Genomic DNA, 20,061 nt, shown 5'->3' with positions numbered 1-20,061 from the left:
TACAGCATGGCAGAAGCCAAAGGAGGAGCAAGCAACTGACTCATAGGTGGCAGGATGGAGTGAGTGACAGCAGGGGAAATCACAGATGCTTATAAAACCATCAGATCTCATGAGAACTCACTCACTATCATAAGAACAGCATGGAGGAAATCACCCCTCAGATTCAATTACCTCCAACCAGGTCCCTCCCACAATACGTGAGAATAATGGGGATCACAGAGATTACAATTCAAGATGAGATTTGGGTGGGGACACAGCCAAACCATATCACATATCCATATGAACATAAGGATGTCTGATGTTAAAAACCATTGCTTACCCTTACACTGGACTCAATATTCTAACAAATTCTTTTATAAACAGGTATTCTTTCGTTTATAAACAGGTATGTAGTGATTGTTAGATATGGAAAATTGCAGTGCCTTTGGCATTTACAACCACAGTCTGTATACTTGAAAAGGCATTTGGATATGGTATAGTGTAATTGATTTAATATTAGAGTGGGGAAATGTGATTCTTTAATTTTTTTTGAGTCACAGGATCCTAGGAAGATGTCATGAAATGTGTGAGCCCTCTGTACCCAGTAAAATGCATACTTATAAAAGGTACTCTATTTTTATATAGTCTTGAAGTCTCTACAAAACATAGACAAGGCCCAGAACTCCATTTCTAGATGATCTACCTATTTTATGGATGAGGAAACTGAGGTGCCAAAAGGTCAAACACGTTTCTGGAATTGTTGACCAAGTGCATCCATCAAGAATGCCGTTTAGAAAATGATTTTCTTGTGGAATTTTCTGAATTCCTAGAAAAGTACTGTGATTTTAAGTCTCAGCAATGTGACAGTAATACTAAATGTATTCCAAGTATATTTATGCATGAAAATAATTTAACATTTTCTAACATCTAACATGTTTCTTGTAAAAATCTATTGAGAACAGTAATTTTTTGGAAAACATAAAATTACAGTAATGACTTAGAGTAAAATAAAATAAATTTTCACAGAAGTTTATCATTTAAAGAGGAAAATGGAGAATTGAAATGACACTGATATTTGAATATTATCACCAGATAAAATAATTATATGGTAGCATGACAAGTATCTATGTTTGTGAATTAAATTTTCTACCTATAAAATTAAGTTCTTTCTGTAGTACAGAGCTATTTTATGTTTACTTGTCCACATAACAGTTCAGTACGGAAATACGGTTTTGTAACTTCTCATTTTAATGATGAGGAAACTGAGGCTTTAAGTTTAATTATTTATGCTTGGATTTATAGCTATATAAGTAACAGAGTCAAGAGCTCATTAGAGAGATCATATCATTCTGAATTGAGCAGCTCTCCATTGTTTCACATATATGCTTGGAGAAAATCACATAGATGTAGAAAACAAGTTCCAGCAGCTAAGAGAGTCACAAGCGCATTGGCTACATGTTCTTTATTTTAAAGCCTGCCACTTCCTTCCTCAGTCTTGCATTGTTTCACTTTGCAGAGCTCTGAAGGCCAGAACATACATGAGTAATTCAGAATGATTTTTAGCTTTCATTTTCGTTTTAATCCATGACCCTAACTCATACATTGTGTTTCACCTCATTTTATTCCAGTACTATAACAAAGGCTAGTTTATTTCAAAGGAAATTGTTTAAATGCATTATCAAAATGCATGGTATATTAACAATTATTACATAAAATTTTTCAAATAGAGAATATTTCAGTCTCACAATGTGATTATATAATTTGCTAGAACAATTACTGATAAAGGGGTTTTCAGTGCCTGTATTTAAGAATTTACTTGAGTAAAAAATGTAAAAGTACAATTTTTAAAAACACCTTCCAGAAAGTAACTAATACAATGAATGTGAGGTACACTTACTGGTGATTAACACATTAGTAATACTTTTGAGATTACATTTTTAAAGGGGTCTTCTTCCTTCTACAGAATGTGTGTTTATGGTGGCGGCTTTAATGCTGTTTCCTACTGTGCAGTTCAATAGAGTATGTTTTTAGGTGGTTGGTTGAGGGTTTTTTTCCGTTATGTATGTCGATGGAGATAAGTGTTTTAATTACTTTTTTAATGTCTGTGCTTTTGTATTTTTCTCCTCTCTTCCCTTTTATTTCCTGCTGTTGAGATTACTGCCTCATCTCCACAGCAGGTGGCTGTTGCAAATTTGTTTTCTTTGTAAGCCTGGTAGATTTATTTTGTAATATAACTGTTCCTTTTTAGTATTTTATTATTAATGATTTCTTCACTTTTGGATATAGTATACTTGCACAGTCCTAAACAGTAATTTCTTAACACTATCTAAGAACTCCAATCATTAAGGAAAAAAATTTTTGCCTGAGGCATATTGTTTGAGATTTTTGCTTACCCTTACTTCACAATGTGGAGATTAAAATTTAAGGAAATTATTTTATAATAAAAGCCAAATGAGAAAAAGAAACAGAGAAAATAGAAGGGAGGGAAATAAAGAAAAAGAGAAGAGAAAAGGCTCAAGAGACAAAGTATACTTTAATAAATAATAACATAAAGCAGAGTAATGAGGATAAATGTATGGCTGAAATATGAAATTACATTAACATCTTTTCTAGAAATGTTTTAACTAAACCAAATGCTTACATTAAAGTATAATTTCAATTATTACAATAACTTCTACTAATTATAAGCAAATTGGAATATTATAAAATAGTAATGAAACAAAATGTACTTCTTTTTTTATGTTCAAAGGGTTTGTTGTTCTGATTGTGTCATAACATCCTATAGATAGAAGAAAAGTTGCAACAGATCCTAAGTATATACGTAATTTGTTATGAAACTACAGTATACTCAAGGATATTTTGTCCATTTCTGTAAAGAAAACCATTATTTTACTAAGCAAAATAAAATCTCTGTATATATTTTTTCCAGATGTATAAAGGAAGTAAAAAGTATGAGACCGAAAATGCATGGTGAACCCATATTCTCATTTTGTTTATATTAGATCACTGGACATTTATTACAGATAAAAAAAATCCTCTATAAGAATTTCAACCTTTCAAATTCAATTCATTTCATGTGTACTTATACTTCTTAATACATGCATTGCTTTGTTGTAAAGAATATGTTCATATCCTTTCTCACCTGTAGATATTCTAAATTGGAGTCTGATAGTAAATTCTGATATGAAGTTATATGAAGTAATTACATTGGCATGATAAAATTTGTGTGTTTTCTACATGAAGTATAGAAGCCAATTGAAATACTTTATAACTTCATAAACATTCTTTGGTTATTTTCTCTTTTCTAGTGTTTTTTAAAATTGTACTGTTTTATACATTAAATAAAAAGAGAAGTTGAGCATGCATCAGATTTTCAATATTATATAATAATACTCCATAATCCACTTTGTTCTGGACTTATTGTTATGTACTGCTGTACAAAAAAAATCTTGTGTAAATGGGAAAAATTATTTGAAATGGTGTCTCCATTCATAACACTTTTTAAAATCTTCTTGTTATTCTCTAACCAATTGTGTGATACACACAATTAATGTGTGTGGTCACATTTAGAGAAAATATAGACATCAGTTATATGAAACAGATGTTTAATGGGGATTTCAAAAATCAATGAAATGAATATTATTGTGATGCATGGTGATCTAATTTCATATGTATTATATTGAATCACTCCATTTTTTTTCTAAATTCAGTCTGAACACTCAGTACTAAACGTATTTACAGCGGCACATAGGGAAGAAGATGGGGAGTTTTATTGATAAAACAACCACAATAGGCCATCATTGATCTATTCTCTTTCTTATCAATATATAGATCCTAGTATGATAACCCATATGGCACTATTGTCCCTTAGAAGTAAGACGTAAATCCTTTGAGTGATCTTTAAGTGACAGATGAAACATTTTATAATCCATTGTGGAATTGCAACATGCTTAGTTAAGCCCTTGAAAGGAATATTTTACTTCCATATTGTCATCTCAACTGCTAGGGGTTGAATCAGGAATAGCTTATCTTCTCTAATACATATATAAACACATACATACATAGATAACATATATTTATGGTTTTCTACCTACTTTTACACATCCTGTATATAGCCACCCAAATGGCTATATATGATTAATTGCAATATCTTCTTTATTTGAAAGTGTTTAGTATGAATCTCTTTATCATGTAAGCCTTTTTCCCCCATAGTTCTTATATTTTACCCAAGACAATAATGATGACTTACATTTTAATGTTATCTTAGATTTACCAGAATGCTTTATATGCACTTTTCTACTTAATTTTCAGAAGAACCCTATATAGTAAACAGGGTTGTCTGCATTCTAAAATTAAGGAATTTGAGAGCCACAGGATTAAGTAATTTTATTCAAGTACAGTTAGAAAATGGAAATAATGAGATTAGAACCCAGTTCTTTAGACTCTTAGGTCACTGCTGTCTGAGACATGATTTTGTTCTTAATGCTCCAATTTGAATGACACTTTGAACAGGAGTAGGCTTTATCTTGCTATTAATACTTTCCTTGTTTTGATGCTCATGTAGTTAGAGTTCATTGTAATCTATAGAATGAATGAAGTTAGAATAATACTCTTATGTGGCTGTAACCTTTCATTTTAGCCAAAGATGCTAAGTTTCATGGACTGTGATACTACCTATCTAATACTGACCACTTAAATGTGTAATAATATTAACTGGGTATATCATGGATTAGATGATCATTTAACTTATATCTACTCAAATGTATCATTTCATTAAATTGAGGAAAGGCTTTAAGGAAGCAAATGAAAATAAAAGGAAACATTTATTTCACATCTATGAAAAGAGCTTTATATACCTGTTTTTTCTGTTAATTCTCCCAACAGTTCTATGATGAGGCCGCTGTTGCCCAGAAAGAGTAATTTATTTGGCCAGGGTCATAATAGCTAGTAAGTGCTGGAATTAGAATTTGAATGCAGGAAGTCCGACTTCAGAGATTTTAGTCCTATCCAGTATACTGTTTACAAATAATTGTAGAAATAAGTCTTAAGATATTTTATAAGATTTAATAAACAAAAATAAAGACAAAAGTTGTTACATGGATTTTTCTTTTACTAAGACAGAGGGGGAAGTTAGCCTGGTTTATTCTATAAATACATGTGTAATCTGTATATTTGAATACTGTCCCTAATGCAGCACCATTCCCAAGCCAGCATTAGAAAATAAGGACTGAGTAACATAACATGTGAGATCTCACATACAAAAGTACTTTGGAAGGTGAAAAACTTATGATATTTGCCATCAGCTACATTTTGCTGATTTCATCCAGAGAACTTGAGAGTAGTGACATAATCAGTGTTGTTTTGTCTACCAAAGTCTCATTGAAAAAGCCCCTGTGTGAAAGAATAAGAATTGGTCTTCCTTTAGAGTTCAGTATACTAGAGCATTGTCCATTTCTTTTTGTTTTTGTTTTTTTTTTGAGACAGAGTCTCACTCTGTCACCCAGGCTGGAGTGCAGTGGTTCAATCTCAGCTCACTGCAACCTCCGCCTTCCAGGTGCAGCAACTCTTGTGCCTAAGCCTCTGGAATAGCTGGGATTACAGGCATAAGCCAACACGCCCAGCTAATTTTTGTATTTTTAGTAGAGATGGGTTTTCGCCGTAGGTCAGGCTGATCTCGAATTCCTGACCTCAAGTGATCCACCCACCTTGGCCTCCCAAAGTGCTGGGATTACTGGCGTGAGCCACTGTGACCGGCCAGCACCACTCATTTCTGTGAGCCACAACCTTTGGCCAGGGACCTGAGGTAGTTTCTCAGTGGTCTGTGCTATCTTCTTCACTCCTGGGATTTGTGAGGCTGTCTCCAAAGATGACTGTCTTTCTCATGATGGCTTAGCTGTCATTCAAGTGAATCCTTTCAAGAACAAGAAGCATCGCACAAGTGCTTGCATCATTCAGTTAACACTAAACAAGTGGCTTGGTGAAGGAACACAAGCAAACATTATAGAATTTGAGTAATTCTTAAACATGCCCTACCATAGCTATGAAAGTAAGCCTTAAAAACATTTTTTTCTCCTTTATTACTTACTAGATTTTAATATGTAACAGAACATCTAATATCTTGTTCATATTAACTGAAGTTGTACAAAACTTTATGTGAGCACAAGGAAAGAATTTACTATATATACTGCTGTTATTTATTCTGTAGTTGTTCCAGAGGGAGGTGCTTTGGCAACAAAGCAAGGATACACATTTCAAAGAATATCAAATAGTAAAAAATAACCAGCATATACCCAAGAGGAGTTCACTTAAGAAGGAAAACATTTCAGAAAGGAATTGTACTGGAGAAAATAATCACAAAACAAAAATGCCCACAAGAGAAGCAGCCGGTCCTTTCTCTGTCCCTAGATTGGAACCTGGCTGCAGACACATCCTGTGAGGTGTGCGTATCTGCAGCCTTGTAGAGAAACTTAATACATACATGTTGAATGATTACTTTAGATACAACTGGTTATGTAGCTTCACGTTATAACCTGGCCTAGTTATAACTTACACATGAAAAAAGCAGCCATTTTGAACTTATAACATAGACTCTACAACCAGTGTCCATATTAGAAATTGGCACTGCTGCTTACATGTTCTGTGATCCTTCAGCAGTTACTTAATCCCTATATGCCTCAATTTCCTCATATTTAAAATGTGGATAATAACATCAGTTGTCTCATACAATTACTTTGAGAATTAAAATGGGTTATATAATAATCACCGGAGGGCCAGGCATTTAGTAGTGTCTGTAGTTGATAAAAGTTAATTTAAATTTTTTGTAACATAAGCAGGATCCTTCTTCCCTCCCTCCCTCCCTTCCTTCCTTCTTTCCTTCCTTCCTTCTTCCCTCCCTCCCTCCCTCCCTCCCTCCCTCCCTCACATCCTCCCTCCCTTCTTTTTCAGAGAACTTGAAAATCACCATTTAAAAATAATTCTTAAGGAGGTGTTCCTTTGTATAAATGCATGCTAAAACACCAACAACTTAAATAACTTTTCTAAAGAAACAAACTATCTGGCCTCCTTGAAAGACAAAAACTATACGTATCTACTACGCTGACCTGTTTTGTTTGTCAAATCTTTGTCAATTCATCTTTATTCATAAACTCTCTTTTTCACACTGAAAGGCGAATTAAAAAGTCATTTCAGTGTCATTTTGAAATCATCCTGGTATAGACATATACCTTATTTATTAATATGCCACCTACTCTCAGAGAAGTCTTCCTTTGATAGATGAGTATTTGCAAGTTTCATTTTCTTTCATATTTCACTTAAGGTTGCCTCATTTTTCTTTCCTTGTAGAACTTTATTTACATTTGCTAAGGTTTAATACTTTATTTTGATTTAAGCTCTATTCCTTCCTTGCCATGCAATATGAGGTATGAAATAATTGATAAATTACAGAATAAACCTATCTTAATATTAATAGCTAATGTTTAATGAGTATTCATGATGTGCCAGGTCTCAATTATATATAATATGATTTATCTGTATAGATATAATATTTTTAATATTTTTATAATTTTATAATATTTTTTAGTATTTTTTAAAAAAAGTCTCACATCCATGAGAGAAGTATAATTATTATCTCTCTTTTTTTTTTTTTTTTTTATTATACTTTAAGTTCTAGGGTACATGTGCATAACGTGCAGGTTTGTTACATATGTATACTTATGCCATGTTGGTGTGCTGCACCCATCAACTCGTCAGCACCCATCAATTCATCATTTATATCATGTATAACTCCCCAATGCAATCCCTCCCTCCTCCCCCCTCCCCCCTCCCCATGATAGGCCCCAGTGCGTGATGTTCCCCTTCCCGAGTCCAAGTGATCTCATTGTTCAGTTCCCACCTATGAGTGAGAACATGCGGTGTTTGCTTTTCTGTTCTTGTGATAGTTTGCTAAGAATGATGGTTTCCAGCTGCATCCATGTCCCTACAAAGGACGCAAACTCATCCTTTTTTATGGCTGCATAGTATTCCATGGTGTATATGTGCCACATTTTCTTAATCCAGTCTGTCACAGATGGACATTTGGGTTGATTCCAAGTCTTTGCTATTGTGAATAGTGCCGCAACAAACATACGTGTACATGTGTCTTTGTAGTAGAATAATTTATAATCCTTTGGGTATCTACCCAGTAGTGGGATGGCTGGGTCATATGGTACATCTAGTTCTAGATCCTTGAGGAATTGCCATACTGTTTTCCATAATGGTTGAACTAGTTTACAATCCCACCAACAGTGTAAAAGTGTTCCTATTTCTCCACATCCTCTCCAACACCTGTTGTTTGCTGACTTTTGAATGATTGCCATTCTAACTGGTGTGAGATGGTATCTCATTGTGGTTTTGATTTGCATTTCTCTGATGGCGAGTGATGATGAGCATTTTTTCATGTGTCTGTTGGCTGTATGAATATCTTCTTTTGAGAAATGTCTGTTCATATCCTTTCCCCACTTTTTGATGGGGTTGTTTGTTTTTTTCTCGTATATTTGTTTGAGTTCTTTGTAGATTCTGGATATTAGCCCTTTGTCAGATGAGTAGGTTGCAAAAATTTTCTCCCATTCTGTAGGTTGCCTGTTCACTCTGATGGTAGTTTCTTTTGCTGTGCAAAAGCTCTTTAGTTTAATTAGATCCCATTTGTTTCTTAATCTGATCTGATTTTCCACTACTTCATTTATAAAAAGAGAGATATCTCACCTGGAAGCGCAAGGGAGATATCTCTCTTTTTTTAAATGAAGTAGTGGAAAATCAGATCAGATTAAGAAACTCAATTTCAGGATTCTCCAGAAAAACATAATTAGTAGGATGGACAGATGGATTGATAGAGATGACTTATTTTAGAGAATTGGGCTATTTAATTATGGGAGCTGGTAAGTTCAACTCCTTAGGGCAGGACAGGAGACTGGAGCTCCCAAGTAGGAGCTGATTGTGCAGACTTAAGACAGAATTTCTTCTTTCTCAGGGAAACCACAATTTTGTTCTTAAGGCCTTTTGATTAATTGATTGGATAGGGCCCACCCACATTATTGAGGCAATCTCCTTAAAGTCAAGTGGTTGTAGATATTAATCACATCAACAAAAGGCTTTCCCAGCAACACCTACCTTAGTGTTTGATTAACGGGTATTATAGCCTAGCCAAGTTGACACCTAAACCTAACCTTCACAGGAACTTATACAAGATCACAGAACTGGTAAATGAGAGAGGAAAAATTCATACCAAAGTCTGTCTGCTGACAAAATCCCTTGCTTCTCATTATCCCACAGCATTATGATTAGCATAGGCTATCAAAGTATCCACAAGGAAACCTTCAGATGCACTGTCCTTGGCCAGAAGGGATCACCTGTCACCCAGGTAGAGGAGGAGGGCTCCATGGACCTTGAGGATCTATGTGTGACCTGGGGTGTGGCTAAATAACCTGCAAAGAAAAACTAATCATATGTAATATATGTATATGTTGGTTTGAATAGTCAAATGTTGCCCTTACTTCATCTTCTTTTAATAGATTTGAGAAGAAATCATTTTGTCATTAGAGAGCCTTCAAGAACATATTCAGTTATTTTTACCAACCCCATCCCTCCACCCCAGGTTTTCTAAAAGAATCACATAAACAGCCACCCATTTATATAATCATTTCTGTTACTAATATACCTTTTTATATCATAAAAGGAAGAAACGTTCTTATCCCTATTTCCTTTACAGAGAAGCTGAGGCAGAGGCAGGTGAGGTGGCTCCCCTAACTATCCTACTACATAATGGAAATCATTTTGAAAGCAAAAGGTCTTTTAAAATAATTTATAAGCAAATGTTCTGGAAAAGGAGATTCGGGGGGTGCCAGATGGAGAAGAAAAATGTTTGGTTTAATCTGAAGAGACAATGGTAGTTTGTTGCTGATTACACACAACCCACAAAAACCTTCAGCTTTCAGATCGGATATGGCATCCACCTTATCTCATATGACAAAAGTCATCCTTGAGCTATGCTTATTACTCTGTATCTACCAGCAAATGTCCATTGCCCTTCATTTCGTTGTAAAATAAACTCCTACCTCTCTAGAATGACCCATTGGTAGAATGAGTCTTAGTAATAAAATAAAACTATGTATTTCCCCCTGCTTTTATGGAATTGAGATGAATTATTTCTCTACTTACCTTGGATGGGGTGACTGCTGTAAGATTTGCTTCATTTACACTTTGGAAAAAATGTACTCTGCTACTCATTTTCCTTCCGAGGTTTTGGTAAGAATTTACTAATTTGTAATTGATATATGCACAATGTAGAAAATTTGGAAAATAAGGAAATAATAAAAATTGGAATATCCTTAATACCACCACTAGAAATGATCTCTGTTTCGATTACATGGTTTATATTAATACTTTTTTTACAAAATTTGAATTATACAGAGTTTTGAATCCTACAGGTTTGTTTAAGACTGTATTTTGATTACAATCTTATACCATGTTTCTCGAATATTCGTTGTTTTGTTGTCTTTTTCTTTTATATGGTAAAACTTATTTCTTCATTCGCCTGGCATTCTGGTACTCTCTCATCTTATTTTACTTTTTCTGTATTAATCATTTTTGTGCATTAAACCTTTATTTGCATGTGTCAGTGTTTTCTTAAAATAGATTTAAAACTGTTTTCTAGATATTGAACACGAACGTATATTTCCACCAAAAGAGTATGACAAGTTCCATGTCTACCCTTGCTGTATAGTTTAATTTTCTTGAATATTTTTCTTTTTATAGGGAAGTTATAATTTTATTCTTTTAATTTGCAGTTTAATGACTTAATGGAGTTAATATTTTTAGTGCTTTTAAGTGATTTATATTTTTTCTTCTCCCAATTTTTATTATTCTTTATGTTTCCATTGAAAAGCTAGTATGTTCCTTACTGATTTTGAGAAACTTTTTATACAGTAAAGACATTTAATTATTAAAACATTTTCCTGGTTAATAATTTTCATTTTAATTCATTTATATTTTTGAAATTTAGCAGTGGTTGAATTATTGTGGCAAAACACATTATTTTTTCCTTTAACTTTTTTCCTTCATTAAAAAAGAAATGAATTTACTTATTCAGGAATTAGATAAATGTGTACCCATTTTTAAAGTTTTTTTTTTTTATATTTAGTACTTTAATATAACCGAAACTGACTTATTTATGACACTAGGAAAGAATATAACCTGATTTTCCCTATAATGTTACATATGTTTATGTGTGTATATACATGGTATGTTTCCATATATTTATAGGTATACATTAATGTGTGATTTCTGATGTATACTTGGTTGTATATTAAAGATATACAAGATATACTCTGAGATCTGTTAGACTGTGTTATGTACATTTTAGATTTGCTTACAGATGTTTTCGTGTAAGAACAACATTGTTTCAAAGATCAAAGTTTTCTTTATTGTTTTAATATCTGGTAGGAAAAGCTCCTCCTCCTGTTAATGACATTTTATAAATTTGATTAATTAGGTTTGCCAGAACCCAATAAGGATACCATCTTTCAAGGCCTGACGCGGGACCAGGGGTTTTACACATCCAAAGACTTTTTGCCACTTGTAGCCAAAGGCAGTAAAGCAGGTATAACATATTGTCTTTTATGCTTAATAGTGAGTATGCTATTTTATGTATTATAAATCAATATCAAGATCAAGCTCAGCAGCACATTGTTCAGATCTCACACCCATCCTTGCCTAATACCCCAATGTAAAGTGTTTTTAAAAAAAGTCCAGATATAACAGTTTGCCAGAATCATCTGTTTGTTCATTCTTCCAATAAAGCATCATCATAAGGAATTTTCACTGTAATATATGTATGTCTAAACTACATCATGAAAAATTTCTTCAAGGTAAGCAAGTCCTTAACAAACATTGGAAGATGTTTTTCAAAGAAATGGCATTACCTTCAGTTTGGGAACTATTTTAAAATAGGATGAATAATCACATATCTTACATGATTTGTACCTACACAGGCAGAAACTTTGACTGTCTTGTCGTAAACAGTTATTTTATAAAGTTAAAATAAAATACTTTGAGAGATACCCTATCACTTTATACACCCCAAGAAGAACCACCTGAATGAAGGCTGTACCTTGCTTTGGCTTGACCGGAATCATTGTCTTAGGAGAAAATTGTAATATTTTATCCAAAGCTAGATAATCTAAATCCTTCAAACATATGTTTTTAAAGAGGTCTGAGCCACAGCTATTCCTACAGTAATTACATGTAGAAATGATACAAACTTTTAGGCTTCTCCCAGAACTTAAAACAGTAAGAGACGTTCTATGTTAAATTATTTTTCAGAAGTTTACAGCTAAAGTTGCATGCCTTCTCCACCTTCTTCCTCCCAGTAGAACTGGATGTTTGTATGTCTGAAATGCTTTCTGAGGAAGGTCATAGTGCACCTAGCTTATATTTGAAAATTACAGAGTGTCCCAAATACAAAATCTTTGGAGCAAAATGATTACACTTATTAAAATTATAGGTTTATTCTATTCTTGGTACCATTTTAAAAATTATAGTAATTTATCTTATGAACACTTTTATTTAAACAATTTTATTTAATTTATCTTATGAACACTTTTATTTATTTAATCTGATTATACAGTGCTACCTAACACATAAAGAATACTTATATTTTACTTTTTTACAAGGATCTTCGTATGGACACCAAATCTTAATAGAGATGACCTTGAGAAATGGATGCTTAGAAAATCATATTTCTTTTACTGCCCAATTTTACAAACCAAACCCGAGGAAAGCAGTGAAAGGGAGAAAGGTTTATTTGAACTATTTCAAGAAAATAGTTCTCAGAAATTCTTCAGTTACATAAAGGACACTTATTCAGCATGTTAATATTGAAAGTTAACAAAATATATAACAGAGGTATGTGTTAGAAATTATATAAGGTAATATATTAAAAATGTATTATAATGAAATATTGCAAACTGTTAACACAGATCATAAGGATCACTTTTTACTTCTAGCAAAAAGAAACTTAATTATGCTAAGTTAAAAATAGATATCACAATTTTGACAAAGAGAGTTTTAATTGATTGATTCCAGTCTGTTATGACCTAAACTCCTGAAAATGTGTTGTAGGAATCCTAGAAGAAAAAAGAAACTAAAGGTACTGACTATGAAATTACATATATGAGCGTATTTTTAAAATGGGAATAAAACTGTCTTTCAATGAAGCAGAATAATTTGATAGTGACACTTCATCCTGGAAAACTGCAAGATGCAATTTTACACTGCTTTGAGTACAAGTATCTTTTGAGCTGTCATGCAGAAATGGTTTCTCTACTTGAAAATGGGGTTTTCCTTTCATCATTCAGGAATGTGCGCTTGTCACTCTCCATTGCCATCGATACGGGGAGTCGTGATTGTACTTGGAGCTGGAGACACTGCCTTTGACTGTGCAACATCCGCTCTACGTTGTGGAGCTCGCCGTGTGTTCGTCGTCTTCAGAAAAGGCTTTGTTAATATAAGAGCTGTCCCTGAGGAGGTAAAATGGAACCTTCAGAAAATATGGAGTTGTACTCCAACAGATTTCAGGAGATTAAACTGTTAATGTTTAAATCACTAGAATGTTGAAATTGTCAAATTCAAGTTTAAAAATTTCGGGGCTACACATAATTGTTTCTTTTCTAATTCAGACATTCCAAGTAAAAGAAAATTTGAAATAGTGATTTGGATAAAATGAGAAATTTATTCTTTGTCAATATTCAAGTGCTTCTTGTTAGTATTAATATGTTTGAAATGTATTCTATTTAACTAGTAACAATGGAAAGTGCTAAGTCTTCTATATCCTGAATAGTAGGTACTCTTCACAAAATGTATGCGTATTAGAAGAATGTGGTAATAAGACATATTTGGGATTTTCCGTAAGCCAATTTACAAGCTGCATTCTAAGATGTATACCTTGGTCATACTTTCAGTCAGTTCATTATTTGTGAAGCAAACAGAAAGGAAAGGGTGTCATGTATATTTTTAAAGAGCTCTAAGATAAGCACTACTCAAAATTAGTAATTGGTTAACACACTAAAAATAACTTGTTTAAAATCATTTCATTCTTACCAGTGACTGGTGACTAGTCTTGGGTGAGTTATCAGCTATTTACATATACTACAGACTTCTCAAATTTTAATGCTATTAGAGAAATGTAATACCTTATGAAGAATATTAGTTCTGAGAACAAGAACCAAATGTATTTATAGAAAGATAAATTACTCATTTTAATCAAATCAGTATCATGAACTTGACTTACTTCGGAATGCCTGAACATGTTTGGAATCTCTGTACTAGGCAAGAATTATAGCTGTAGACAATAGGTAATTTGTCATGTGTAGATTACCCACATTACAAATTAATCTTACCAAAATATCAGGGTCACCACTGGTTCATGGCTGAGTTTCAAATGCCACGTTTATTCTCTGGACTTTTCTCCATCCAATCTACCCTTTTTAGACTTTTTTTTATATATAAAATCCAAGATAGTCTTATGATCATAAGGTTTTTTTTTTTTTTCTGGAATTCTGTCTTAGGCAATAATTAGTATAATCATGGTTTTTTACACATATAAAGAAAAATTTAGATCTTTGTATTCCAGTGCGCAGCACAGGACCTGGCACATAATTTGTACTTGAGAAATAGGTTTTGAGCTAAACATTTTAAATACTAAGTCTTATCCTTCTAATTCCAGTGTTAGAAAAGTTTTCATTACTAAAGGTGACTTCTTGAGGGTTGGAAGGGGAAGATGACCCTGATTGGCAATATCAATTTACTTCATATTTTGTATCGTAGTCATCTTCCATTTGCAAGCGTCACTGGAAATGAATGGTGGCTATTTCTTCTGTCTTAGGTAGAACTAAGACGCAAACAAACTGAGACCAGATAAGAAGAGGGTAGTGGTATGAATTTATTTACTCATTCATTCATTCATTCATTCAAACTACATTTATTGAGCATCTGTTATACCAGGTATTATTCTGGGCAATTTAGATACAACAGTCAGCAAACCAGTTAGAATTTCATGCCCTCGTGGCCTTTGTACCTAGTGAGAGAAGATATCCAATAATTAAACAAATAAACTGTCACATAAATAGTATATTGAAATGTAGTTAGAACTGTGGAGAAAAGTTAATATGGGACTATAGTGAGTGTGTGAGAGAGGAGAAGTATGGTGGAAGAGAAGGCAGGGTTTGCCATTTTAAACAGGGTGGCCCTGGAAGACCTCTCTGATGAGATGATTTTTGAACAAAGAGATGAAGAAATTGAGAGAAAGTAGGCATCCAGGAGATAAACATTGCAGGCCAAGCTAAATGCCTTCAACTTTATTGAGGAAGCCTTCTGGATTTGTGAAATAGAAAAAACATCAATATCATCAGAATAAAGTAAGAGAGAACAGAAAATGTGACAGACCAGATGATGTATTGTAGGTATTCACAAGACCTTTAGCTTTTACTCTCATTGAAAGAGAAAAATCACTGGACTCCTTTGAACAGAGAAGTGCCAAGCTCTGATTTAAATTTTAAAATGGCTACTCTGCTGAGAATTGACTATAGTGGAGTGGCATCAGAAGCAGAGAGGCTAGTCAGGGGCTAAGTAAAAAGTGAGCTATTGGTTAATGTGAGTAGATTACAGAAAGCACAGAATCAGAGTAGAGACATAGCACCTTAGAAGGCCAGAGCTCAGCTGCCTGAATCTTGATTACCAAAGTGTTAAGAAGCAACAGATCCTTGAGATAGTAGGTAACCTGACTGCAGTAGAGCTTAGTAGAACTCAAATGGGTCTGGTCTTATTTAAAACTAGAAGAACAAATGTTTGAATGTTTGAATATTTTATTATTAGCTTACAATTAACCAAAATTTTATATGATATTAAAACTAATTGACTTGGAGCTTCATGAGAGAAAGGGCCATGATCATCTCTCTGGGTCACATTTACCTTCCCCCTGTTTAGCACATTGGGTGCTACCTATAAAATGTTCAACAAGTAATTGTGGAATGAACGTTTACTGGAGGGAGTCAGCATCCAAGGCTTTCTAGCATTACAGGGACTAATACCTTCCAAGTTAGATAAATATTATAATCGTAGGCCTTTGAAGGTTTATCTCATAAGTTTAGGCAAAATTTATTAAAGAGTTGGAATAATAAGTAATATATGATTAGATTATGAAAAGTTTTCAGGATTGATTCACTTACCAGGGCTAATACCATGTAAGGATTGGGAACTTTGGCATTCATAGAAGTTTCAGTGTTAATCCTTTATGGCCATTGCTTGGTTTTGTATGCATCAAAAGAGGAGCCAAAATATTGCAGTGCTGACACTCATGAAACTGGACAATCAAGAGAGTAGAGGTCCAATATCATGTATCTACTTCAAGATACAGGGTTGGAAAGGTTAGGTCTTGGACATATTTTTTAGCCAATATGAAGAATTTAATATTGGACCTAATTTCTTGGGTAATTGTTTTCTTTCTCCTATGCTGCCTCCCCTAGTACAAACTTCAGTCACATTTGGTTACTTTAGAGTCAGTGAAGATTGAGGAACAGGGACATTTAGAGGTTTCCTCAAATATGTGTATTGTTTAGTGATCATGGACTCTTTAGTGTAATTTGGAAATAACATGGCTTGTCAATAAAATGCCTCAGCATTAGGCATGTCAGCGTGTATATGTCTAATGGTGCAGTCTAATTCTCACTCTTTGAGTGAGGGAAATACAGAAAAATATGAAGTTTTCTTATCCTTGAGTGACAAATATGAATTACGACAGAAGCCAGTTATATTTAACATGGTGTATTAGTCCATTTTCATACTGCTGTGAAGAACTGCCTGAGACTGGGTAATTTATAAAGGAAAGAGATTTAATTGACTCACAGTTCAGCATGGCTGGGGAGGCCTCAGGAAACTTACAATCATGACGGAAAGCAGGGTACTTTCTTCACAAGGTTGCAGGAAGGAGAAATGCTGAGCAAAAAGAGAAGAGCCACTTACACAGTCGTCAGATCTGTGAGAACTCACTCACCATCATGAGAACAGCATGGGGAACCACCCCCATGATTCTCCCTTGACAGGTGGGGATTATGGAGATTACAATTCAAAATGAGAGTTGAGTGGGGACACAAAGCTTAACCATATCACATGGAATTGTTTGAGATCATGTATATTATGTGGTTAGTAACCAAGAACTATATAATTAGACTCAGGAATGTTTTAATCCACGAAAGTAGGAGACATCATCTAACAGACTCTTGTAGTGACAAACACATCCCATTGTAGAGGTTTTCAAACGTTAGGGTGCATTAAGTCACCTAGAGGGCTTGTTAAACACAGCTTGCTGGTCCCTGTCCCTAGAGTTGCTGATTCAATAGGTCTGGGGTGGGCCTGAGAAATTGCATTTTTAGCAAGTTTGCTGAGGTTGCTGGTCCACTGTTCTGATGTATCATCAACGTGCTTTCCAGCTGTCTAATTAGAGTCACAAACAGTGTGCTGTATGGAGGTACTTTCCATCTTGGCTAAGAAAGCATTAATACTAAAGGACATAGGTTTGATGAAATGAAGATATGCAGACATCGTCAGCATATTGATGTAATTCTGATTCCAAATGTCTTTCCAGCTCCCTTGTGGCCTCACACACATGCTAAATAGGATGCTACTGACAAACTAGGGCTTCTCAGCCATGGGTCCTTAGGGAAACCAGCCAATCACTCGGCACTATCCTCTAAGAAGATGAGGGAAAATCTGTTAATAATTCCCTCCAGTGCTTTCTGCAAGCTTAAATAGATGAGATTAAATTTCACAGGATAACAGAATCCCCCAAAATGCTGGTATTAAAAGCTGTTGACAGATCAGATAGAACTTCAAGAATGCTTTAGGCAGTTGGGAATCCCTAAAAGGAGGCATGAAGGTCAGGACTCAACAGACCTGCTTGAGTTGATAAATTTAAAGGATAAGGTTAGGGAAGGACTTTATAGTTCTTGTTAATTATTACTGAGAAGAGTATGGTTTCAAAATTACTTTTAATAGCACAATCCCACACACAAAGTATATTTCAAAAATCTGTTGTTCACATATTCAATTTTCCAGTAGCAGCAAAACATGATTGATCATTAATTCTGCTACATTTTTATGGGGTCTGCATGCTACTCCCTGGGATGCCTTGGCTTCCCTTTATTTGTTTGTCAAGATGGTAACTGATTTAACTTTGATATGTCAGTTTTTATATATTTTAGCTATTGAGAGGGTTAACTGTTTTGATAATTAATGCTACTTTATTATTTTAATTAGAAAAATAACAATACCAGATTGTTCAGTCTGCTTTGGACTGGGGAAGGGGAACATCACACACCGGGGCCTATCACGGGGAGGGGGGAGGGGGGAGGGATTGCACTGGGAGTTATACCTGATGTAAATGACGAGTTGATGGGTGCTGACGAGTTGTTGGGTGCAGCACACCAACATGGCACAAGTATAAATATGTAACAAACCTGCACGTTATGCACATGTACCCTAGAACTTAAAGTATAATAATAAAAAAAAAAATTCTTCATCTGGTACTACAACCTTGAAATAGTGCATCGTTTAAAAGAATGAGCCTTTTAACTGATTTTTTGCATCACCACACAGCATACCCCATAATAGATCATTTTTGTGTCGTGACCTATAGGCCTCTTCTCAGATATTTTTAATATCAAATGACCATGTTAAAGCTATGTCTATAGATAGTTTTGTCATCTATGTCTTGTGGCTAAACATGCATTTTCTTTTTTTTTTTTTTTCTTTGAGACAGAGTCTCACTCTGTTGCCCAGGCGGGAGTGCAGTGGTGCAGTCTCAGCTCACTGCAAGCTCCGCCTCCCAGGTTCACGCCATTCTTCTGCCTCAGCCTCCCATGTAGCTGGGACTACAAGCGCCCACCACCACACCTGGCGATCTCGGCTCACTGCAAGCTCTGCCTCCCTGCAAGCTCTGCCTCCCGGGTTCATGCCATTCTCCCGCCTCAGCCTCCCAAGTAGCTGGGACTACAGGCGCCTGCCACCATGCTCGGCTAATTTTTTGTATTTTTAGTAGAGACGGGATTTCACCGTGTTAGCCAGGATGGTCTCGATCTCCTGACCTTGTGATCTGCCCGTCTCAGCCTCCCAGAGTGCTAGGATTACAGGCGTGAGTCACCGCACCCAGCGTAAACATGCATTTTCTACAAGTAATTGATGCTTTCTAGTTTTAATTTAATTACAAGAAATATGAATCTGGGACTATTTTTAGAAAATAGCCCCCAGAAGCTGACAAGTTTAATTTGATTTACTAAGGGTGATGCTTACAGCAGCTCTTCAATGTTTGGCACCTGTACATCATTTGATTTCCTGTTCTTCATGGAAAGTAATCAGAGACATGTTGACATGGTTTGCTATCTGAAGGTAGCTGAAAACAAACAGCCACACAAAATCTTCTCCAGGCACAAAAAGCTAATTAGTAGTAGTTAGGGGCTCCCCTGGTACTAAAATATTAAAGTACACCTTTAACACTTTATGATGACAGGAGGATAACACATTCCAAAGATCTGTATATGTGTATCCTTTTGGAAGTTGTGAAACTTCAGTGTAGTATGAAAAGGTAGAATGGAATAGTCAAAAGGAATTACAGTTGGAGCACTTCATTCTTGGTTTACATACTAGTCTGAGTATGCCCATCTATAAAATTGTGTTGTAATTATATGCTTCTTAAAGTTTTTTTCCATTCCTTGTTTTATATTTTTAACATTCAGAGAAATATATATGAATGATGTGGAATCTGAACGGGAAGGCTCTATTTCTTCACAGAGTGACAACTCTATATTGAAAATGTTAGCAATATGTATAAATATTACACTTAAAACAAATTGCAATTAATGTATCCCCAGCCAATTGGTGAGGTAAAATCTACAATATTCAAGACATGAGTATAAAGAAACTGACACGTGAAATTGTCAGAATTCTATAGTACATGTGATAATTCACATGGTGAGTGGAAAAAAAAGAAGACTGCAAATA

At 34.6% G+C, this 20,061-nt stretch overlaps 1 protein-coding gene across 4 annotated transcripts in view; it reads left to right on the top strand.

The window, feature by feature from the left end:
- DPYD (dihydropyrimidine dehydrogenase) overlaps nt 1-20,061 on the top strand; it is a 902,287-nt gene that overhangs the window by 342,585 nt on the left and 539,641 nt on the right. For all 4 annotated transcript variants that reach the window (XM_030935823.1, XM_030935822.1, XM_030935821.1 and 1 more), the window contains 2 exons: nt 11,504-11,611; nt 13,368-13,537. In XM_030935823.1, coding sequence (XP_030791683.1) covers nt 11,504-11,611; nt 13,368-13,537 — 278 coding nt within the window. The remainder of the gene's footprint in view (nt 1-11,503; nt 11,612-13,367; nt 13,538-20,061) is intronic.

Source organism: Rhinopithecus roxellana, chromosome 8 (assembly GCF_007565055.1).
Source record: "Rhinopithecus roxellana isolate Shanxi Qingling chromosome 8, ASM756505v1, whole genome shotgun sequence".
Classification (NCBI taxonomy): Eukaryota; Metazoa; Chordata; class Mammalia; order Primates; family Cercopithecidae; genus Rhinopithecus; species Rhinopithecus roxellana.
Note: the sequence above shows the minus strand (reverse complement) of the source record. Positions and strands in the feature narration are given on the sequence as shown.